General features: G+C 45.6%; 1 protein-coding gene across 11 annotated transcripts in view; it reads left to right on the top strand.

Annotated features, from left to right (window-relative positions):
• LOC140897602 (uncharacterized) overlaps window positions 1-24,838 on the top strand; it is a 343,279-nt gene that overhangs the window by 39,145 nt on the left and 279,296 nt on the right. For 2 of the 11 annotated variants that reach the window (XR_012154756.1, XM_073310411.1), the window contains exons 1-4: window positions 14,450-14,754; window positions 16,350-16,490; window positions 17,605-19,859; window positions 23,046-23,154. The exons of 6 other annotated variants lie outside the window; for them this stretch is intronic. Coding sequence is in view for 4 of the 5 variants with exons in the window: in XM_073310411.1 (XP_073166512.1) it covers window positions 23,104-23,154 (51 nt within the window). In the remaining variant the exon portion in view is untranslated. Of the gene's footprint in view, window positions 1-14,449; window positions 14,755-16,312; window positions 16,491-17,604; window positions 20,166-23,045; window positions 23,155-24,838 lie in introns of those variants that run through there. 3 more of the 11 variants (XM_073310413.1, XM_073310414.1, XM_073310415.1) reach the window with 3 other exon arrangements.

Raw genomic sequence — 24,838 nt, 5'->3', positions numbered from 1 at the left:
ATGAATGCACTATAAGGTGGGTAGAAAGTTGACTAGGTTGTCGGGCTTAACGGGTAGTGATCAATGGCTCCATGTCTAGTTGGCAGCTGGTGTCAAGTGGAGTGCCCCAGGGGTCGGTCCTGGGGCCGGTTTTGTTCAATATCTTCATAAATGATCTGGAGGATGGTGTGGATTGCACTCTCAGCAAATTTGCGGATGATACTAAACTGGGAGGAGTGGTAGATACGCTGGAGGGCAGGGATAGGATACAGAGGGACCTAGACAAATTGGAGGATTGGGCCAAAAGAAATCTGATGAGGTTCAATAAGGATAAGTACAGGGTCCTGAACCCAATGCACAGCTACAGACTAGGGACCGAATGGCTAGGCAGCAGTTCTGCGGAAAAGGACCTGGGGTGACAGTGGACGAGAGGCTGGATATGGGTCAGCAGTGTTCCCTTGTTGCCAAGAAGGCCAATGGCATTTTGGGCTGTATAAGTAGGGGCATAGCGAGCAGATCGAGGGACGTGATCGTCCCCCTCTATTCAACATTTGGTGAGGCCTCATCTGGAGTACTGTGTCCAGTTTTGGGCCCCACACTACAAGAAGGATGTGGATAAATTGGAGAGAGTCTAGCGAAGGGCAACAAAAATGATTAGGGGTCTGGAACACATGACTTATGAGGAGAGGCTGAGGGAGCTGGGATTGTTTAGTCTGCAGAAGAGAAGAATGAGGAGGGATTTGATAGCTGCTTTCAACTACCTGAGAGGTGGTTCCAGAGAGGATGGTTCTAGACTATTCTCAGTGGTGGAAGAGGACAGGACAAGGAGTAGTGGTCTCAAGTTGCAGTGGGGGAGGTTTAGGTTGGATATTAGGAAAAACGTTTTCACTAGGAGGGTGGTGAAACACTGGAATGCATTGCCTAGGGAGATGGTGGAATCTCCTTCCTTAGAAGTTTTTAAGGTCAGGCTTGACAAAGCCCTGGCTGGGATGATTTAATTGGGGATGAGTCCTGCTTTTGAGCAGGGGGTTGGACTAGATGACCTCCTGAGGTCCCTTCCAACCCTGATATTCTATGATTCTATGAAATTGAAATTCAAAAGTTTGCGGGCCTTTTCCTGTCTACCTGGCCAGTGCATTTGAGTTGAGAGCGCTGTCCAGAGCAGTCACAATGGAGAACTCTGGGATGGCTCCCGGAGGCCAATACCATTTAATTGTGTCCACAGTACCCCAAATTCGACCTGGCAAGGCCGATTTCAGCGCTAATCCCCTTGTCGGGGGTTGAGTAAGGAAATCGATTTTAAGAGCCCTTTAAGTCGGGGAAAAAAGGGCTTCGTTGTGTGGACGGCTGCAGGGTTAAATTGATTTAATGCTGCTAAATTTGACCTCAACTCCTAGTGTAGATGAGGGCTTAGAGAGCTGGAGGGTTGTGCTGAAAAGGAAAGGAACTTACTGCATGACTAATAGGAGGAGACAAGGAGCCTATGTGATCCCATAGCAAAGTAATCATTAAATGTGTGTCATTAGCACTGCATTAGGGCTCCAATCTAGAAATGGAGCTGGAGATACAGGACTGTGATGAAGATTCCCTTCTATAAAAACTAGAAGGGACTGAAATATTTTCAGTACAGTTTTTTGGGGTTTTTTTGGTTTCCCCCGCCCCCAAAAAGTGGCCTTTTAATTTTTTGGTGAAAAATTGTCTGTTCTAAAAATCATAAATTTTCATGAAAAACTTTTTGAAAAGTTTACATCAGTTTATTTCCTTCCTGTCCCCCTCCACCCTTTTTTTCTTTTTGTATTTCCTTTTTTCCTCTTGATTTTTCAAGTCATTTTTAAAAACAAATTATTGGGAAAAGAAAAAAAGGAAAGGAAAAATCAAAACAACAAATGAAATTTTTTGAAAATCTATCACAGCAAACTGATGGGGCGGGGGGAAACCAATAATGATTTACTTTGAATGATGTGAAACGAAATCAACTGGAATATTTTGATATTTTTTTTGGTAGTTTGTCCAGTTTTTGACTCGCTCTATTAAAAGGTCAGTAATCTACCCGTGACTATTAAAGGTATTCAGGACACATCCCATCTTGTTGTTAATCAATGAATGGCTGGCTGGTGGCCTGTGTGAAATGAGTTGATGGTCTAAGTCCGGCTCCCAGTGAAGATTTGCCCAAATTGCAAAACCCTAACTTATTGCTGGCAGTCTCAGCAGACCAAGTGTGAAATCCTGGCTGCATTGAAGTTAATGGCAAAAATCGCACTGACGTCTGTAGGTTCAGGATTTCACCCCCAGGACTGAGGATGCATGAAGAGTGAATTCTCATCTTGGGGTGGTCCTTCCAATTCAAGAGTGGAGCTGCATGGGGGGGGAAGTTTGCATTGCAGCTGCATGTAGAATACTTGAGTTTCTGTCACAGCCCAAAAGTTTTCACCTGCGCTTAACATATGCAGAGTTTTTGTTTTTTGTTTTATTTAAACCCACCGATTTCTTCAACGAGCACAAAGGAGCGGGTAAGTGCAGTGATCTCCCCATAAGTCCTTTATCTTGTGTGCTTCTCTTATGAAAGAACTTCAAGTGCAAACGTCTCCTTTTTAAAGTTGGGGAATGTGCTCATGTAAAAGTGTCTTTCCAGGCTATTGGGACAGGACTCATTGCTAGACTTTATGAATTCCCAAGGATGTTTGCTAGGAGCCTGATCCAAAGCCCATATGCTTTTCCACTGACTCCAGTGGGCTTCGGATCAGGCCCTAAAGCAGAGAATGGATCTGTTCAGCTCTAAAGGAAGGAAATGGGCTAACACGGAGGAAGAGCTTCTGTGATTTCATGCAAGATGGAATCCTCCCCTTGCTCTGTGTATCAAAAGAAGGGTGTAGACTGGTTTAAACTTCTAAATGATGCCAGCACTATGGGTAACTACCAAGCAAACCTGGTCTCTTGGAGTGGAACAATGGAGAGGCTAAAATAAGAGGTTGTCTGGGACGTGGGGAGTCATGCCAGCATTTTCCTTGGTCTGTTTCCAAACAGATACAGTCTGTGCTTGAGGAAACAAAAGAGATGAGTCAGTCCTCTCAGTGAAGGTTATTATAGGAACCTCTCGCAGCCTCCAATTTAGCTTTGGCTTGAGTGGTCAATTTTCTTTTTCAGTGTCCTTTGTGAAATAGGGGAAGTTAGGTTCTAGTTCTAAAACATCTTACTGAGTCTATTAAATGAAATGATTTCAGACATAGGCTTTGATTGTCTCCAAAAATAGTATGGGGTTGCTATAGTGCATTGCAGGATTAAAGCAGCAAGGACAAAAATTAATATCTTACATAATTTAACTGCAAGAGAGAGTCCATATTAGAATCAGAGGCATCTGAATCTCTCATGTGAGGAGTTTTGCATCCAAAAGAAGATTGGCAGAGGGTTTGTAAACTGAGGAATGTCACGTAGCTTTAAGCACATGGCTTGTGCCAGGACTGGCTTTGTACGTGTGGGACTCTGGAAGAGAAATGAGGGAACACTGGGTTCAGTTCTCCAGCCCAGTTGGTTGAAATACCCACTAGCAGTGGCTGAGACACTCAGGATAATAGCTCGGACTTCAAGGGCTAGAGGAAAATTTGGTTTTGCAGATGTTTGGGACCTAATTGATGCATTGCTTTGAAATTGCTGCCTTAGTGTGGCAACTGGCTTTACCTGGGGCCCTGTTTCAAATTTGCTGCAAGTAGAACTGCCCCTCTAGGAAGTGCTGAAAGGACAGGAATCCAGGAGGGATTTTTCAGATCCTGGTGCTTCCCAGTAAGTCACCAGGCCTGGCATTTGCCTTCCAGATTGTGCTGATGATTGCACTGCTGCCTCCCAGCCAGGCCATTTCAGGCAGAAGTGGCTCTGTCCTGCTCTCCACCCAGCTGCCAGGGAGAATGGCCAAATATGCAGGGGGTAGGTGCAGGGAGATAAAGGCAGAGAGCCCTAGCCCCTCCCAAAGGTAACATGGGGCCAGGAGAGCGCTGCAGTCCCATGCTGGGTGCAGGGCAGGAGGGGTCACTGGGCAGGGGAGATATGTGGGGTAGTCATGTGTCCTCCCCTTTAGCTTGTGCCCCCCCAGTATGGGGGGCACCACTCGTCTATGGTCTTGCCATGGAGACAGACTGGAATGCCCAAGGCAAGCTGGACTATGTGATAGATGGTTACTTTACACCACAAATCACAATATTCAGGTTACTCCCAGTCCCAAAGGACCAGTCACTCAGTCCTGCTCAGTTGTACTCGGATCTCAAACCAAAGACAATGCTTGGAGCCAATCCTGTAATAAACCAACTCAAGTTTTATTACCTAGGAAAAGGAAATGAGTTATTGACAAGGTTACAGCAGGTAAGCATACATACACAAATGAGTTACAGTAAAAGAAAAGTAATAGAAACTTCAACAGTAAGCTGACTGCCTATCTTTTAGGGCTAATCCAGGCAAAAGAACCGGGGACTCCTTGCAAATGCTTAGAAATCCTCACCCCTCAGAGCTCAAGCAGAATAGGTATAAGAAGTTATCCTTAACAGGTATTTTTATTCCCTTGCCCTAATGTTCAAGCTGTGATGGGAAGAGGGCTTGGGCACGTATCCTCTCCAGGGTTTTGGGGGAAGCAATCAACAGTCTTTTGTCCACAGTGGCTTCTCTGATGAATGTAGACCTTATTTTGTTGGGGAGGAGCTAACGCCTCTGGTGGTGAACTCGTATTTCACACTTGATAATGCTTCTCCCCTGACTGGGGTGGGGATTTTATAGTTACAGAGCAAACATTTAAACATTACCTTATATCATGAGATACAGACATTTGTAAGTAGGATTAATACATGCAACATCCTACAAGCTGTTGATAAGGTTTAAACACATTCTTATCAATTTAACATCTATTTTAACAGGTGACCCAGAATGGTTCCCAACTATGCATTTGTCAGTGTTCAGTAAGGCCCAGGCCTTGGCATGAGCTGGCACCTGGTCTGCCAGCATCCCAGCAGGTACATTGGTTACCTGCACAGCCTTAACTGCTGCTCTCCAAACCTTGCAAAATATATTTTATGAAAATAAACAACCTAACTGCCGAACGTGGTAGCTTAAATTAAAGCAGGCAATTCTATGTTCCTACTGGCTGTAAGGTATAATGCTATGTACTTACAGTTAGATTTGATGTCTCTGTATGATGTGCAGTGTTTCAGAGGGGATGTGCATCTCCTTTGCGAATAAGGGTGTCAAGGTTCCTTCCCCACTCTGAACTCTAGGGTGCATGAAAACCTCCTGACCTTACTTTTACCAGCTTAGATTAAAACTTCCCCAGGGTACAAACTATTTTACCTTTTGCCCTTGTACTTTATCGCTGCCACCACCAAACGTCTAACAGATATATAACTGTGAAAGAGCCCGTTGGGAAACATCTTTCCCTGCAAAATCCTCCCAAACCTTACACCTCCTTTCCTGGGGAAGATTTGATCAAAATCCTCCCCTATTTGCATAGGTGAACACAGACCCAAACCCTTGGATCTTAAGAACAATGAAAAAACAATCAGGTTCTTAAAAGAAGAATTTTAATAGCAGAAAAAATAAAAGAATCACCTCTGTAAAATCAAGATGGTAAATACCTTACAGGGTAATTAGATTCAAAACATAGAGAATCCCTCTAGGCAAAATCTTAAATTACAAAAAGACACAAAAACAGGAATATCCATTCCATTCAGCACAGCTTATTTTCTCAGCCATTTAAAGAAAACAGAATCTAACACATATCTAGCTAGATTACTTACTAAGTTCTAAGACTCCATTCCTGTTCTGTTACCAGCAAAAGCATCACACAGACAGCCACAGAGCCTTTGTTTCTCCCCCACCCCCTCCACCTTTGAAAGTATCTTGTCTCCTCACTGGTCATTTTGGTCAGGTGCCAGCGAGGTTATCCTAGCTTCTTAACCCTTTACAGGTGAAAGGGTTTTTCCTCCTGCCAGGAGGGATTTTAAAGGTGTTTACCCTTCCCTTTATATTTATGACAAAGGGCGATAAAGTTGGGACTCAAGCTGTGTGGAAGCCTTTTTCCCCCTCATATCTGTAGCTAACAGTTGTGTTAATGAACACCTCCTGTTTCAGAGAAGCACAGATCCTATATAACATGACATTAGGTTCCTAGAATGAGGACTTGTCACCTAAGTACAAAATTGGCTACCCCATTTTGAAAAATGGCCCATTTCAGCTTGTCTTTAAAATGTGAGTGCATTTTTGTACTGAATTTATCCTTTAACATATGATACATTTAGTATCCGAGACATCTGAATGAAGATTGTTTTCCCTGGGATATTCTAAATTAAAAATTTGTCAGTGGTTGTGTTTTTCTCCCCCAGTAAAGAACTGGGAACTTCATACTGTATGCTGAACTCCAGTTGTGAATTCAAATCAATCTGGTGGAATTAGAAGGGACAATTTTCTGGAATATTCCCTGCTAAAAAGGAGCTTGTACGTTTTGGTGTTATAATGAATGGGGTAGTGGGTACCACTACACTGCTTGGAATCAGAAGTGCTCATGTGTCACAGGCCTGTCACAGGCCTGTCACAGGCCTGTCTGTGTCACAGGCCTGATAGTTCTACCAAGAGCAGGAGATTTCTCCGTTAGTTCAAATGGCAGGGGCATGAGGTTTTAGAGAAGGAAGATATAAATTATGTCCTGGTAGTGTTCATGATGGACAGCATAGTATAGTAAGAAGAAAAAGTCTTAGGTATCATAGAGTAGTTAAAAATATAACATTGTTTCTTGCTTAGAAAGGCATCTCAGAAAATGAATGTTAAGTTAATACTAAGCAAAAAAATTCTCTCACTCCTCCTTCTTTCCTCCTCTCCCCCCCACACACCCCAAGCTGATTTCAAAGCCCAAACCAAGGGTTCATAGAGTTTCTCAGGGCACTGGTACTCATTGTCGGCCATCTGTGCTATTTAATTTTGAACTACCTGTTTGTTACTCGGCTGCATTAAATATTGCTGCATACTTTGCCTATACAAGAGCTCAGTAATACAATCACGTGCTAATAAATTCATTTTCTACTTGACTGCTCATTCGTTGAAATATTAGTACATAGGAAGAATACAATCACAGTGCATGTGGGATTGACTAATCAATGTGTAACGAATAATCAGAAAATACAGATGTCCAAGAAAGACGGCGGCAGTGCAGAATGACTGCACCAAGGAAGGGAGGAGAAAAGCAGGGGGAGCTGTGAGCAAAACATGACATTGAGCCCCTCCTGCATCCCCTAAATGTCCCAATTTCCTTAGACACATCAAGGTGCTGCTGGTTGGGTCATAGCTTCTGCGCACCTCACCTTGACAGAACCATTCTGTGTGGTTGCCATATTCAGTTGACATTCTTAGGGGCGTTCAAAGGCTCTCTAGTGACAAAGGAGAGTCATGGTTTTTTTCTACCATTGTGTTATGCAAATTTGTCTTATTCTGCTTCTCCACAACTTGTTGTTTCCATGTGTAAACTACACAGGCTAAATCCTAGTGATGGCCTAACTGTTCTGGAAATACCACAACATCCCCCACCTTTATCTGTTTCAAGAGCTGAACCCTAGCCAATCTGTGTATATGCCTGCAAGACTGAAAATGTTCATATACAGGTTTTTGTTTTTACTTCATTTTTTTTCTTTGTTGCTGTAACTGTGGGTTCCCCCTGGGAAGAGAAGCTAAAGGATATGAACAGCAAGAGAGTTGTTTGCTTGTTGTTTTCATGAAATTCCCAACCCAGTTTTGCAGCCCCAGAAAGTTGGAATAGTATGGTTAAGTGTATGATCTTCTGGGTGCCGATGCAAGCTGGATCTCTGAACCTCAGCACCTACCCTGGAGGTGGCAGCAGGGTTCCTTCCCATAATGTGGCTTGTAAAGTGCTTTGGGATCCTTTGGAACAGAAGTTGCTAATCCCTATGTAAATGATAAGTCACCCTTTGTGACTGCCTTCCCTTAGCATGAACCATACTACAGTAATCCATTCTTCTTTCTTGGAACATGCTTATTTCTAGGAATGTTTTGCATCTTGGCTGGAGCCCTGAAGGCGCCTCCTCCACCTTTTCATGGTGCAATATATCCCATCCGCCGTTCCATTTTCTGAGCACCAAATCGGGACTACCTTCTCATTCCCAAATAGTGCTCAGATTGGCTCCACGGAAAGCTCAATCAATAGCACTCCTTAGCATTTCAGAGGGAAGAATGAGGTAACACAAGTCGAGAGAGAGTGAGAGAGAGAGAGAGTGTGTGTGTGTGTGTGTGTGTGCACATGGAGCTGCCATCTGAAGAATGGAATCAGAACAGCTTGAGTGCCTTCTTTAATCTGCCTCTAGTGGTTGAAGGCAGGGGATGTAAGAACTTTACTGTAACTGGGTGCATTACAGGGTGTTGTGAGTGCTGTGGTACACCCGACCTCTCTAGATCTATGTCGACACAACAGTGGGGAGGGCGCTTCCATGACATTCCAGGATGCAATCCGAACTAGTTGAGAGTTCATGTCACCACCTGCCCTGCAATGCTTTGCTGCTGTAGCTCCCACCTGGGCCTCTCACAAACAGCATGCAGGTCACACCCTGAGTATCTGTGTGTAGCTGCAGCCTGCCAGCAACACTCTGGCTTCCACTTGTAGAGTGACCCCAACACACTCCCAGTCCCCAGATTTTAGCCAAAAACATGGGTTCTGCACTATCCAGCCCTCTCCTGGACAGTTCAGATATTAGAGGTTCGTTGTGTTTGTACAACAGTTTGCTACCTTAACTAGAGTTACCAAACAATTCAGTTTAAACACAACACGAGATTAGTTTTGATTAAAGAAGAAAACAAGTTTATTTAACTACAAAGAGAGAGGTTTTAAGTGAGCATAGGTGTAAGGTATTAAAGTCAGAAATTGTTACAAGAAAAATAAAGATAAAAATGCTTTCTAGTAACTAAAACTTAACAAACTAGACTCAGTTCAAGGTTCAACATCCTTACCACATGTTCCCAGCAATATAGCAACCAAATTCTCAGGTCAGACTCCTTCCCAAAGTCTAATAATGACTGGTTCCTTTGTCTTCTCAGCTGAAAGAGAGAGAGAATACCTGGGGTGTTTTTGCTCCTCCCTTTTACAATCCAGTCACACTTTGAAATACATTTTCCAGAGGGGTACCCCTATATAAAATTCATTCTAGCTGTGAGGATGGACATATGGGGTCTCGTGGTAAAAGAGGTTCCATGTTAGTTGTTTGTTACGATGCAGATCCACCTATTCCTTCCCTACTTCACTGCCAAAGAATGGCCACTTGATTGGTGATTGCCAGTCAACTTTGACACCTGGCTAGAGGTGTTACCTTGTCCTTTGTCTTTGAGAAACTGATTTACCCACTCTGCAGACTTGTCTGGTAAACACATTTCAGTCATAACTTCAGTTTATGTTCATAACTGTATATATAATGTTGCTACATACATTTCAGCATGACATTCTTGACCAGAAAGTTATTAGTTTTCAAAGGATACCTCACAAGGTGTATTTTGTATGAAGGTTATTACAATGGTGTGTAGGGTGTGAATACAGGGGTGCATTTGGTCACAGCTTCCCAGTGCTGGTAGAAGGACACTCACTAGCTCTGCTTTAGCTAGTGTGCTAAAAATATCAGAGAGAGTCATTTCCCCGTGGGCACATACTGCACCAGTGGTAGGGCATCCAGGAACCCTTTCTTCCTGTCCTCTACATTAAACACTTGGCAGCATTGCCACTGTTGGAAACTTTCTGTAGGACCCTTCTGCTCTCCCAGGAAGTATGAAAGCAAGGACATAGAAAGATTTAGTGAATGATCATTCAATGTTTCTTCATGAACCTTTTCATCTTTCCTCTTTGTAAATCTTAAACCCATGAGCCTGGATGATGCTGGTGGGGCATATTCTAATGTTTGTATTAGGAAATCTTTTAAAAAATGTATAACCTTAGAACCTCTCCTGCTTATGCTGGGCCAGAATCTGATCTCAGTAAACTTCAGGGCTAAACTTCAGAGTTAACTTGATGGGAGTCATTTTCATTTAAGGGCAATATTATATGCTGGGTTTACACCACTGTGACTGAGATCAGAATCTGAGCCTTAGAAATGACTCTCCCTTCTTAAAAATAACGGAACTGCTTCCCCATTTTTGACTCTCCCCAGTTGAGGGGGTGAGGCAGCATGTAACCGTTCTGTCTTTGTTCCAAAACAAAATAAGATTCAGGCTGGGAATGGCTCTTTTGATGTTCATAAGCAGTTCAGTGATCCTGTCGTGTGAAATGATTCCTGCTGGTAGAGATCAGTGCAAGTGATGGGCGGGGTTATTAATGTGTCTGTGTGATTAACCCCAAAGCTGTCTGTGAGTGTGTGTGTGTACATGAGTATTCACTGAAGTTTATCTCTCTTCCATCTCCCTCTCCAGTAGACATGTGTTTGTGTATTCACTCAGGTTCCAGATTACCTTTCTAGAGGAGTCTGTTTCATGTAATAAAAAGGTTATTCACTTTAGAGGGGAGGGGGGCAAGGATGAGGTTAGGAGTGAGGTGGCTGGAGGGGAAAGAGAAAGCAAACTCTTTTTGCCTTTTATAGGGTTCAAATTAAAGTGTGTGTGTTTAGATAAATTCATAACAGGAGGAAACTAAAGCAGATGCTAGTCAGGAATATGTGTGTATTTTGGAAATGTAGACATAGAATCATAGAATATCAGGGTTGGAAGGGACCCCTGAAGGTCATCTAGTCCAACCCCCTGCTCAAAGCAGGACCAATTCCCAGTTAAATCATCCCAGCCAGGGCTTTGTCAAGCCCGACCTTAAAAACCTCTAAGGAAGGAGATTCTACCACCTCCCTAGGTAACGCATTCCAGTGTTTCACCACCCTCTTAGTGAAAAAGTTTTTCCTAATATCCAATCTAAACCTCCCCCACTGCAACTTGAGACCATTACTCCTCGTTCTGTCATCTGCTACCATTGAGAACAGTCTAGAGCCATCCTCTTTGGAACCCCCTTTCAGGTAGTTGAAAGCAGCTATCAAATCCCCCCTCATTCTTCTCTTCTGTAGACTAAACAATCCCAGCTCCCTCAGCCTCTCCTCATAAGTCATGTGTTCTAGACCCCTAATCATTTTTGTTGCCCTTCGCTGGACTCTCTCCAATTTATCCACATCCTTCTTGTAGTGTGGGGCCCAAAACTGGACACAGTACTCCAGATGAGGCCTCACCAATGTCGAATAGAGGGGAACGATCACGTCCCTCGATCTGCTCGCTATGCCCCTACTTATACATCCCAAAATGCCATTGGCCTTCTTGGCAACAAGGGCACACTGCTGACTCATATCCAGCTTCTCGTCCACTGTCACCCCTAGGTCCTTTTCCGCAGAACTGCTGCCTAGCCATTCGGTCCCTAGTCTGTAGCGGTGCATTGGATTCTTCCATCCTGAGCAGGATGGGCTAGGGAAAGTGATAGAAGGTTAAGGGGTAGAACTGATTGGGGTAAATATATTTTGTAAAGCATAAAAAGTTAATCTTGGTTGGCAGTTGTGTGGGGGAGAGGGGGTATTTTTTCTTCTCCTCTTTCTGCCGACCAGTGTTCTTTATTGTCTCTCTCAGGTAGATCGCACATTGCTATAAATTTTCTTATCTCCAGTGCTTTTCCAATTATGGATAACAACAAAAAAGCAGTCATTGGTCTCTAAAAGGTCATCAAGATATAAGGCCCCATTGGGAAAGGAATGACTTACGGAGTTGGCTTGTGTAAACCTGGGGAAGTTTTATGCACAAGTCAGGCACAAAATGTAAGTGAGATTCATAAAAAACAGAGATTTACACTGGTTTCAGTTAGTAGAAATCAAGATGCTTATGAAAATTTCCTCTCTTCTCTAGCTCAGTGTGTATGCAAATAAAAAGCTGTTAAAAGTGGTCTTTCAAGTGAATTTAGTGGTGGAGACAATACCACATTGACAGCCCAGGAGGATGGAGACCTCTGTTTTTCCAAAGATTACTTATTGTGTAAGCAAAGGTAAAACAAGCCCTCTCCTCACACCCTGCTCTGCCAGTGACCTGGCAATGACCTCTTTGGATGAGAGGGCAGTTCAGTCTCCTCTGCCTCTCTGCTAAGACTGCCCGCCAGGTCCCACCTGTGAGGATGGTGATATAGACGCGTCTCTGCTAGGATCAGGATTATTTCCTACAGCTCATATCACACACAGCAGGTCACTGAAGGTCCGTTGGTGTGGCTGTGTTGCTCTGCTCGCCGCTGCCGATCACTGTCAAATTCACACTAACCTAGAAGCAAAAGCCTCCCCAGCTCATTACTGGGGACAATCCCCTTCCCCACCTCTGTGCTTAGTCCGCTTAGAACACACAGTGTGGAAACTGGGTAAGAATCGATTTCCAAGCATGTAACGCAAGGGTGCTTGTTCACAGCTCCCAGGGCTGTATTGCAGGGTGCAGGCCCCCAAATGACAGACACTGGCCTCTCTCAAGAGGGGACTCACTAAAGGACATTTCTCCCAGAGTGTCCTTGGGTCTTTCCTGAAATGTCAATAATTGCCACCTAAGTATCCCCCCTTCACTTCTCCCCCTGTACTGTTCCAGATCCCTCCCTTTTCTCTATTGCTCCCAATGCCTTCCCTTACTCCTCTAGTCTCCATTGCCCCTATGCTCCCTTCATCATTCCACTGTCCCTCACTTTGCAGCACTGCAGCCAGCCGCCTCAGCAGTCCCCGGGCCTTCCCTTTCCCCAGGTTCGAAGCCGCTCTTGGAGCGCTTCAGCTGTTTGGACAGCACTTGCTTGTTTACCCATCTGAATGTAAGTGAGGGGAACGCATTGGCACAGCACGATCAGGTGGCACAGCACTTTGCACACAGATAAAATGACTTTCCTGACCCAAAGAGCTTCCTGGCCGAATAAGACCACCCTGCAGTAAGATATAAGGCAACCATTCAGGGGAGAAGAGGGTGTGTGTTCGCACGAGTGTTAAGGAGCCCTTGGGTCAAAATGATCACAGAGTGATAGAATGGAGCCCTGCCATTCCGGGTGCCTAGAGGACGATGGGGGGAGGGAGAAGGGGTTTGGCAGCTGTGGGAGAGGAAGCAAATAGGCTCCCCCCCTCGATAGCCAAACAATATGTCTCCTGACTGCCCTGTGGGCTTGCCTGTGCAGTGTACAGCAGGCCCTAGAGTCAATGGACCAAGAAATAAATTTAGTTTCTTCCCAATGCTCCTATGTGTCAGACCTGTATTGCAGTCAGGGGAGGGTGGGTGCAGAAAAGCAGGCTGTAGGAGCTCACTGGAAGCTCTAATGCGCTCTGCTGGGGTTTATAAACACTGCGGCCCAATTTGTAATTCAGAAAGAGAATTTGTAATTCAGAAAGAGACAGAAAACTAGGCCCAGGAGACAGAGGCATTCCCTCTTTCCAAAGACACATGGATGCTCTGTTTTAAAGTATACTATATATTCAGGCCCTGTTTCCAATGCATGTTACACTGTAGATTGTGGCAAACTCTTCCTTGGTCTTTCCAACTCTGTAAATATTGATTTCCAGATGCTTGGGTGCCAAAAGGCACTAGCTGTGACTCTCCAGCTCAGATGAAGAACACAGTGAAACTGCCCCTCAGTCCACTTTGAAGGTCCATGATCCTGAACCAATACAGAGGCACCTGGCAGCCGCAATAGGTAGCGGGAGCTGCCATGAGCTACTTAACCTGCCGACTAATGCAGAAAGTCATTTCTGCCACAGCTGTCTGAACAATACATTTGCCAATTAAGTTAATTCAATCAAATCCCTTGTATCCAGCACAAAGGAAAGAGCAAATCCAGGTGAAAGAGAGACCAGAGTGTAAGCTCTCCTGTATGTCACACAAAAAAAGGCAATTTCTATATAGGGTTTGTGTATATACTGATGTGTGGAGCCACAGAATCAAAGCCTAGACATCTTAACTTAAGGGGATGTGTTTTCCTGCATTTGTGCAGGGACTGGACAACTGAGGGAAACAGTGATGGCTGGATGCAACTGTTTCACCCCCAGTTCACTTGTTCAAATGCAACCCAGGTCAGGAATGATCTAAAACTGGTGGAGTGCTGTCTGCTGGGTAAGAGAGAGTTCACTGGAGTTGCTTCTGAAAGGTGAGCAAACTCACCAACGTGTATATGAAGCTGCTTTCTCCTGCTGTTTTCTCAACTCTAAAGAACCGCTGTACCCATTTTAGCTCGAGTGGACTAAACCTTATGAATGCAAACTATTCTCGTTACTCACACCCTTTGGTGGTGACCCAACCTTTTAAGGACATGCTTCTTTGCATTCCTCTGGGTGTGAGCATCCATTATGATTTACTGTACAACAACACTGAACATGAAGCTGTATCATTTGTAGATGACATACTCCCCCGGTTCAAGGTGTGACGGTGCACTCCATAAGGCTTTATAGAAATATGCTTATGAATATATATGACATAACTGGAATATGTTCTATGCTACATATGCCATGTAACATATCTATGTAAAGGTTATGATCTACTGCATCTATTAATCCTATTTGTATGCATGTATCACTTTTGTATTTGAAGTTATGAATATTGGCCGTGTACTGGCTTGATTTCTAAATAACCTTAGTAGAGCATTTGGTCAAATCCTGGAGAAAGGAATTCGCAAAGTTAAGTGCCCAGTCAAGAAGCACTTAAGGAACAATGCATCTTGGAATGCTCCAATCCACATAAGACGTCTTCCTGGAGACATTCAAGATACCATGTGGGCAATGGCTGCTGCCTGTAAAAACTGTGAGTTATGCATGGACATGTGATTTGCCCAGGTGACTCCATCTTGGAGCTGGACTTTGCATAGGAGAGAGCAGGGCCGGTGCAACCACTAGGCTAACTAGGCGGTCACCTAGGGCACCAAGTGGTTGGGGGCGCCAAAAAGCGGTTCCCTGGCTTGGCAGGGAGGAGCCGCCTTCCGGAGCCACCGGAGAGCCAGAGTGTCGGCTTGCAGGGGCGGGGAGCCCCAGTCATGGAGGAGCCGGCATGGCGCAGGGGGGCAGCGCCGCTAGTGGGGAGTAGCTGCACCCCCTGCCCCTCCTGCCCAGGCTGCGGCCTGGCGTCCCACCCCCGGGGACTCCTGCAGGCTGCAGCAGATGCATGTGGGCGGCGGCCCCCGTGTGCCCCCCGGCACCTTCCTCGCCATGCTCAGGCTCTGCGGCTCCCAGGCATGTGAGCCGCCGCCACCCCTCCCGCTGCCTCAGCACTCCGCAGGGGAGGGGCTGTGGGCGCAGCAGCCCGGCAGTGTGTTTTGCCTCAACATGGAGCCAGCATCTGACCAGCATGAGCATGGTAAGGGGAGTCCCGGGGGGCAGTCAGGGAGCAGGGAGAGGGTTGGATGGGTCTGGAGTTCTAGGGGGGGCCTGTCAGGGGTAGGGGGTGTGGAGAGGGATAGGAGCAGTCAGGAGACAGGGACCGGGGGGGTTGGATGGGTTGGGAGTCCCGGGCATCTGTCTGGGGCGGGGGTGTGAAGAAGGGTGAGGACAGGTAGGGGGCAGGGTCCTAGGGGGGCAGTTAGGATGGGGGGGTCTCAGGAGGGGGCAGTCAGGGGACAAGGAGTGGGGGGGTTGGGAGTTCTGAGAGGGGCAGTCAGGGGGTGGGAAGTGGGAGGGAGTGGATGGGGCGGGGCTAGGGCAGGGCTCTTCCCCCCCCCTTTCTCTTTTTTTGATTGTTGAAATATGGTAATCCTAGGCGAGGAGGGAGCTGGGGGGCACATGGAGGCCGGCATCCGCATGCATCCGCTACAGCCTGCAGGAGCCCCCGGGGGGTGGGGGGTGTCGGGCCACAGCCTGGGCAGGAGGGGCAGGGGGGGCGGCTGCTCCCTGCTAGAGGCATCGCTGCCTTCGCAGGGCTGCTGCCCCCCCCCCCCGTGCTGCGCTGGCTCCTCCATGGTTGGGGCTCGCTGCCGCCGCAAGCGGAACACTCTGGCTCTCCAGTGCCTCTGGAAGGCAGCTCCTCCCTGCTGAGCTGCTGCAGCGGCCCAAGCCTGGCAAAGCCAGTGAGTGGACTTGGGGCGGGGGCCACCGGGGTTGGTGGGGTGGGGTGGGGAGGGCTCGCGGGGGCGCTGTGCACCCTCCAGGGGAGTTCAGGGGGCAGGAAGGGGGGAACCTGGTCTGGGGAGCAGCCCCACAGCTGGCTCCTGGGGCCTATAAAGGCTTGTTGAGATTTGCCCAGCAATGAACCAATGTGTGGGGGGGTGAGCGGGGAGGGGGGCAAGGTGGAAGTTTTGCCTAGGGTGCAAAATATCCTTGCACTGGCCCTGGGAGAGAGGAGGGGATCTCCACCCACAAGAGAAAGTCTATTTAAGCCCATGGGAGACCTCTCCATTTTGTCTTCAGCTGGCTAAGGAGATAGCTTCTCCACCCCCAAGGATACCTGAAAGAAACTGGAACAAAGGACAGTAACTACAGGGGGTGTAAGTGCTTGCTGGACCCAGACTAGAAGGAGGCTAGTCTGTAAAAGAGAGCTTACTGGAACTGGTGAGGTTTTTATCTGTATTCCGTTTGATTTGACATAGACTTGCGTGTTTTATTTTATTTTGCTTGGTAATTCACTTTGTTCTGTCTGTTACTACTTGGAACCACTTAAATCTATTTTCTGTATTTAATAAAATCACTTTTTACTTATTAATTAACTCAGAGTATATATTAATACCTGGGAGGGGGCGCAAACAGCTGTGCATATCTCTCTATCAGTATTATAGAGGGCGAACAATTTATGAGTTTACCCTGTATAAGCTTTATACAGGGTAAAACAGATTTATTTAGAGTTTGGACCCCACTGGGAGTCGGCATCTGAGTGTTTAAGGCAGGAACACTTCTGTAAGCTGCTTTCAGTTAAGCCTACAGCTGTTAGGGGATGTGCTTCAGACCTGGGTCTGGGTTTGCAGCGGGCTAGAGGGTCTGGCTCAAACCAGGCAGGGCACTGAAGTCCTAAGCTGACTGGGCAGGAAAGCAGGAGCAGAAGTAGTCTTGGCACATCAGGTGGCAGCCCCCAGGGGATTTCTGTGATTCAACCCATCACACAAGGGTGCTTTAGGTAGACAATACAGTTCAGCCCAATAATACGCCTGTTTTCTTGATAAAGGTGCAATCTCCCGAAAGAGTGCAGATTATTTTAGGGTGAGATCCCCAGTGGCTGTAAACTGGCATTGCTTCTTTGCCTTTAAAGAGTCAATAGAGCTGTACTGACTGGCCCATTGACGTCAGTGGAGCTCTCCCTATGGACACCAGCTAATGCTCTCACCTTCTCTTCCTCAGACCACCCCACTTCCCCATTTTTACATCAACACTTTTTATGACACAAGAACAAATAATAAGCGAAGTCGTCCTCTATTCCAGTCTCCTGCGGGGTCGGGAGTCTCAACTAGTCAGGGCTTGTACAGCACTTCTCAGTGCTAAGCATTATCATGACTTTAAAAAAAACAAAATCAGGGCCAAATCTCCCCTCACCTACTGGTACAACTCAAGTGGGGCTGGCTAGGGTCTAAGTGAGGCCATGATATGGCCCCTCTCCTGCAAAGGTCAGTCTTTCAATGGGCAGCCCAGTTGCTTGTTTTGCAGATAAAATTATTAAATTGTTTTTTTTTGACAGGTATATGCCAATTTGGAGTATTCCCCTTTAAACATTTCTTTAGCCATGCTGAGGTGATGGCCAAATACAGAAGACTCCAGCTCATGTAAATGATCTTCCCTGCCTCCCCCAACTCAAAGAACTCAGAAGAGCAGATCAAAGTGGCTGTGTGCCTCATACGATGTGGGTGCTAATATGGAGCCTTGTTTGAATAATAATTCTTCATCGCTGACATGAGGCAAGGAGGACAGAGACAGATTCCCAGAGTCCATGCTTTTTTCCCCTCCTGCAGGACAAAGAATGGGAACTATGAGTGAATTTGCTGGTTTCCAGATTGACACAGAGCAAATGCAGTCACTGGTAATCAGTGCATACAAGAATTTATCACCTCTGCAGATTACGAAGTGGGGAGCAGGTGTCTGACCTGCAATGACAAAAACACGGAGTGGCAGTGGGGGAGGAAGTTGGTGGGGAGAAAACAGATAAGATGTCATTTTTCAGCAGTTTTTCTCTCCGTAATGTTCTCCTAGATTATGGGAAACAATCATGGGACATGAGATGCTGGTGTTTTATGGTGTCAATGGGGTTTAAGGTTTTAGGTGCAAAAAAAAATGTGATGTTTAGATTCTGTATATTATGGGGCATTTATAGGGCACACTAGGGATTTTTTATCATTACTTATTTAGTTGAGGCAAGAAGGATAAATTGGATTCTGTATCCAAGCACTCGCATCTAAAGGAAATTAAAAGGAATGAACTTGGCCTCCACTTGGGGCAGAAATCAGCACAGGAATGACCCTCACTAAATTAAAGAGCTACTCTTGCCTCAAAGAAAATGCTGAGAGTTACTCAGTGCGTGAACCTTTTCCCTTCCCATATGGTGTGTTTTCTGGATTTCCCTTTACTTATTCTTTGTTAGTAGGGATATTGCCATTTAAAAAAAAAAAAAAGCATCACTGCTCCTGTAGAGCTCTTTTGCTCCCTCCTGTAGGCGCACATCTCCGCCTGACAAACCACTCTACTTACCGTGGATGTGATTATGTTGTCACTGAGCAAATTCCAACCTCTACTCAGGTGTCAATCCATTGACTTCAGTGGAGTTGCATCTGGTCACGCTAGATCTGAAATCACCCCATGCCATTAATGAGATGGATACTTTGCCCTGTTTTAGGGCCTTCCATCTGAGGATGACAGAATGTTTTACAGACATTCATTAAGCATCATAGCACCCATGGGAGGTAGGGAAGTATTATGCTCATTTTGCTAGAGATGTTCTCAAGCTGCAAAATTCAGATGCAGCTCCCAAATACCCCATAGTTGAGAGCTATTTGGATCCAAGCTTTCAATATAGGTTCACTGTTTCATTTTACAGGTGGGAAAAGTGAGGCACAGTCAGGTAATGTGACCTTACAGAAGGTGACCCAGTCTATGTTAAAGCCAGAAATACAATCCAGGGCTCCTGTCTCCCAGTCCTACACTAGACATTAACCACTAGATAATCCGTCATCTCTTAAGATGGGGAACTGGTAAAAGAAGTGGATGAACGGTTAAAGATCCTTTTCTCTTGCAAATGTACTTAACGCTGAAAAGGAATGACAGAAACAGAATCTGCCCCATGACCTGGTAACTGGGCATGAAGCACCAACATTTCATGAAGCCACTAGAACTGCTGAGACTTCATAAACTCAACGGCCAACATCATGCTGACGACACCTAGCTCTATCTAGCCTTTGCTATGTATGACAACACCGCTGTCACTGAGCTGGCCCAGTGCTTGCCTGGAGATCAGCTCATGAATGAAGAATACCTAGTTGAAGCTGAACCTAAACAAGACAGAGATGATGCTAGTTGGCAGAAGGAAACGTTTTGAGATGGTTTTAGCCACTTTGCGGTCTCCACTGGTTGAAGATGCACAACCTCAGCTGGTCAATGGAGTCGACAGTGTCGGAGGCTTCTGGATTCCTTGCTGATGTTGAGCTCTCAATAGCAGCATCTGCAAGTAATGCACTCTACAACGGGCCCGGAGGCCACTTCCCATCGTACAGAATCTGGACTCAGTTATATATGTTTTTGTCACCTCCAGGCTGGACTACAGCGACTGTCTCTGCTGCCATTGAAGTGGTGACAACCTGGATTTGACCCCTGAGCAACTTTTTCATTAACTGTGCTGCATATGTCAATTAATTTCAATGAACTCATTCTCCTGATGCTCTAGAGCAGGAAACTCCCAACCAGCACAGAAGGCAGAAGTCTGGCTCCTCCACAATGCAGGCTATGGTGAGCACATGCACATCAGACTTGTTCTCTGCTCTCTACCTTAGCTTTCTATAGACTATTGAGCCAAATTAAGGTTGCAGCCCTTGTCTTTGAGGTATTCAAGGGTTTGGGCTAGTGATATATAAAAGATCACAAAGGTCCAGGATCAGGACTGGAGTCCACAGCTCCCCTCTGTTGACACAATGGCGCTTTCCAGCAGAAGGATAAAGCTTGTCTTTCTTGGGGGGTGGTCCCAGACTGTGGAAAGAGTTCCCACAGGATCAAAGACATGCCATAAATCTCATTCTCTTCTGCTTCAGGTGCAAGGTGCTCTTCTTTGACGTTGGATTTCTAATAGAAACACATAGCATAGTGTCTGTATAATACATTAAATACAGTTAAAATAGTAAAAGTAAAAAAATCTCCAAATAGTTTCCTTTGGGGGGTGGGGGTGGGGGGAACCACAGGTGCCACATGCTAGTCATGTCTCTTAATGCATTTCTGCAAAGTGTTCAGATACTATGGGAATGAGGGCTCTGTGAGAGCCCGGATATAATAGAATTTGTCACTTTGTCTCTGGGTCTGTGCCTATTGCACCCACATTCCTCCCCCATTGCATGGGAGGCACAACTCCATGCCCGTCTGCTCACCCACACGCTCCTCTTGCACATTCCTGTGAGGTGAGATCCCCCTGTCTGGCCTGCATACGTGCATCCTCCTCCCCCCCACAGCAGAACCACTGGGGCTTTGAGTCTTGCACACCCTTATAAAGAGGGACACAGTGCTTAATTGGTGCCTGGGCTTTCCAGGGCTGAGCTCCAGCACCTCTGGGCTTGGCTATTCGTAGCCCCAGCACCTCTGGGCTTGCTGTGTCAGTTACGAAAGTAAAAAAACTGCTTGAGCCCTGGCACCAAATTGCTTCAGCTCTGGCACCTCTTTCATTGCAAATTAAGCACTGGTGGGACTGAATTTGGTTCTTCATTCTGGTTTTGGGAAAGCGCCCAATGAATTTAATGGCAATTCTCCCATATAAGAATTGATCCCGTGGGGTTCTAACCCATGTGAATTATACAGCAATCACCTGGTTAGTCTCTTAATTTCCTTTGTTGCAAGAGGAGCAGCCTTGATACACTGTCCATCCTTCTGTAATTTCCAGGATACACCCCAATGGCTGGCAGCCTCATACCCCACTGCACTGTGATTTTGTCAGACTGTACAAGCTAAGAAGTGCCCAGCAATATTGTACATCGGTTTGGGACAGGAAGTGAAGTATAATATGGTATCCAATGGAACTGCAGAGGGAATTTAGGTTAGCAGAATGTAATTACCCAAGCCAGGATTGAGAAGACACCAAGCCCAATAGCCTTTATGCTGGGGAAAGAGCTCCAGCATCTTTAATGATGAGGAGTTCAGAGCGGAGTGCAGATTCAGATAGAACTGTTGTTTGAATGAGGCTGCAAGGTGAAGCCTGTACTAAGTAGGGGAGGGGGAGACCATGAGCTCACACCTTTAAATTCCCCAGAATCCCTAATGTATTGGCAAATTAAAGTAGTAAAAGAGATTAAGCATGTTTTCAGTACACATTCTAAGTACAATATCATATGTCTGTCTTTGGTCTTTGTGAACTCAAGTGTTCTGAGGATTGAAATGAAGGAAGGACAGCTAGTCCAGCCTAAACTTTTGCCCATATGCTTCTTAAAAATCTAAACTGTTCTTTTATTTAGGGTTGGATACCTGGCCCCGTTCCAGCCTTTTTTAGATGCGAGAAAAACAGCAGGCCCCAGTTCTCCATTCAGTGCAAGTGTCCTGGTACTGTGGGCTTCTCAGACCAGGCATGCATCTAGTCTGGTATCCTGCCTCTGACAATGGTGTCCATAATGGAATAACTATCATATATTTGGAGCTGATTAGCATAACTGACAGGAAACTCCTGGGCATGGGAGATGTCTCACAAAGCTATGTAGACTGTATATGCTGCTTGGAAGCCAATGGAGGAAGGAGGAGGATGGGGGGAAGGGAGTTGCATGTATTTTTGTGAGGCCTTTAATCTGACATCACCTGTGGCACTATTAGTAATTCACAGCAATCTCTTTCTGGTCCAAGGAACAGCGAAGCCAGAGAGCATCACCAAGTTTACCACGAACAATACGCCAGGGCCTAGCAAAGAGTCCAGCAGACCTCCGTTTTAAAATATAGATAGAGGAAAAAGAGAAGGGAGTGAGGCTGGATGGGAGGGCTGAATTCCCCTCTGATGCAAGCAGACACAACTCCATGCATTTCAGTGCAGCTATGCCAGCAGAGAATTTTTCCCAAATACTGTAAACCAGCGGTTCTCAACCAGGACTCCGGGGACCCTGGGGGAGAGCCGTGAGCAGGTTTCAGGGAGGCCACCAAGCAGGGCCAGTGTTAGACTTGCTGGGGCCCAGGGCAGAAAGCTGAAACCTTGTGTGTGGGGCTGAAGCCTGGGGCTCCCAGCCCTGCCACCTGGGGCTGAAGACAAAGCCTGAGCAACTTGGCTTTGTATGGGGAACCCTGTGGTGTGGAGCCTTGGGCAATTGCCCTGCTTGCTGCCCCCAAATGCTTGCCCTGGCTTTTATATGCAGAAAAACAGTGGTTTTGGCACTGGTGGGCTGTAGGGTTTTTATAGCGAGTTTGGGGTGGGGGTGGGGGGGCTCAGAAAGAAAAACATTGATGACCCCTGCTATAAACAATGGCACAATGGAGTAGTGTGATCTGCCCAGATTCAGATCAAGAACCCCACCTCCTCTTGACATGCTGATGATCCTAGAAATTCTTTCTACTCATGGGAGCTGCTCACAGCTTTTTGTATTACTCTTTGTCTAACTATATATAATCAAACTTTGAAGATGGCACTTGTGGGAGTGCAGTGTTTTGTTTTACCTAGATCTACAACAGCCCTCCTGCTAGTAATCTGAGCAGGAATAATCATTTGAGAGGGAAGCTAATTAAATTAAAAAGACGATCAAACTGGAGGGATAAACCTTTTGATGAAGAAGCGCTGGGGAAGCATAGGGGGATGGGGATGGGGATGGGGATGAAGGCACATATCTCTTTGAATCATCAATGTCTCAGGGCAAGGTTGCTTCAGCCATAGTGAGTATCCCTATGAATTATCTCCTGCTTTTATTATCTGTTTCTACCAGGAAAAGACGTGGGGGGAACTAACTTTTTTTTTTATTTGGACAGACTTAAAGAAGTGGCATCAAATTTGAAGGGCACCCAATCAATCTGTTGTCCTAGCTGCATGAAATTGTATTTCCCTGCCACTTCATATCTTATTTGCAGCAGCTGGGCTGTAAGTCATTGGTGATAACATTCTTTATTATGCAGTCGTGTTTATGAACTGAGCCTGGAAAGAGATGATAGAAATATGCAGCAATATGCAAAGGGGGGGAACGAGGGAGGGGGAATAAATGCTAGTTGCTAGGGCAACCATGGGGCTATTTTGGGCATCAAATTTTGCAGATGCTGAAAAGCATTTTCATGTGATGGCTGGTCTCTCCGGGAAGGGAAGGGGAGAGAGGGCACACAATAAACTGGGAAGATAATATTCAAGAAGGCAGCAATTTAATTTTTTCAGTAGTTTCATCTTTTTTAAAAAGTATTAAAACCAAAAAAGTTGATATAACCTAGTTAGCAGGAAAGCTGGGAGTTTTAAAGAATAATAGAAAAAGACAGCCTAGGAATTTAGGAATCTTCACTTCAACTTCTTACGAGCACCAAGTGAGATTGTTTAAATCTAGCAAGTACTGTCAACCCTGGGGTCTGTAATCACTTTCGTTCATAACCAGTCCAGTTCACAATAAACTAATGCAAACTTTCCTTCCTGAAAAGATCCTACCTGCCTCATAAACCACGATTAGCCTGTGTGCTTGGGCTGAGCCCCCACCCCTGCAACAAGAGCTAAAGACGTGAATTCCCAAAGACCCAATTGGACTTTTCAGGGACCCTGGTTTGTCAAAGGGAGAGAGGCAGCTATTTTGTCTCCGCCTTTAGCTATATAAATACCACTGATCTCTGTTAAAATTCCAAAGTATCTAAATAATGGGAATTGTTCTAGTCACAGCTCAATATTTCTAGAGTACCAGTGTTGGTCAAGATAATGGCTCAACTCACTATCATTTAAGGGCTAGTTTTCTGTTTCTTTTATTTTAAATAGTCTACAATGAATTTAATGCTGATGAAAGGTGCCAGCGCAAGGACTTTGTACAGGGACTTGAACCAAGGTATCCTCTCACGCTACATAGAAGTTTCACCTCAAAGCCCAGAAGGTGCTGAGGGCTAGCGTGGAGTCACTCTGATTTGCACCAGCTGAGGCTCTGGCTGGAGCCATTTGCAGCTGTTTAAAGTGGGTGTGAAATTCTGTTAGATCAGAATTCTGCCCTCACAGCTGTGGTAACATTTTACACAGGTGAAAAGAATTGCATGAAGAGGAAGGTAAGGGAGAGCCAGGCTCTCAAACCACAGAACAGGTAAAGCAGCAGGAGGAGGTTCCTCACAGGATCTGTTTGCATCTAGCAGCCTGAATGAAGAATCCCTTTATAATCCTTGTATCCAAGGTTTGTCTGTTTCCCTACCATGAGAGATACTAGCCCCATCCCAGTTGCCCTAGAGAATCCTTTTCTCCAGCTTGATATTGCATAAATTAAGCAGAATCCAAATAAAAAATAGCTTATGGCTATTTTGTGCAGCTCACACCTCACCCTTTCTCTAGAATTCTGAATGTATTGGCAAATTTAGCCAGGAAAAGGAATTGGAATAAGTTTTCAGCGAGGAACCTCCTCTAAGTACCATGTCACATGTTGGTGTTATTGCTCCCTGATAGTGTTTTTAATTAAACAGTTAGCAGTGGTGTTGAGATTCTCCTTCAATAATTAAATCACAGTAGTGAATAATTATAAAAGTGAATTGTTGAGTTCAACAGTCTCCAACTGAGGCAATAGGACCTGTTTCATTAAATTAATCCAAGTAATATGGAG

The sequence above is a fragment of the Lepidochelys kempii genome, chromosome 14 (genome assembly GCF_965140265.1).
Source record: "Lepidochelys kempii isolate rLepKem1 chromosome 14, rLepKem1.hap2, whole genome shotgun sequence".
Lineage (NCBI taxonomy): Eukaryota > Metazoa > Chordata > Testudines > Cheloniidae > Lepidochelys > Lepidochelys kempii.
This window is presented reverse-complemented; position numbering and strand designations above follow the sequence as displayed.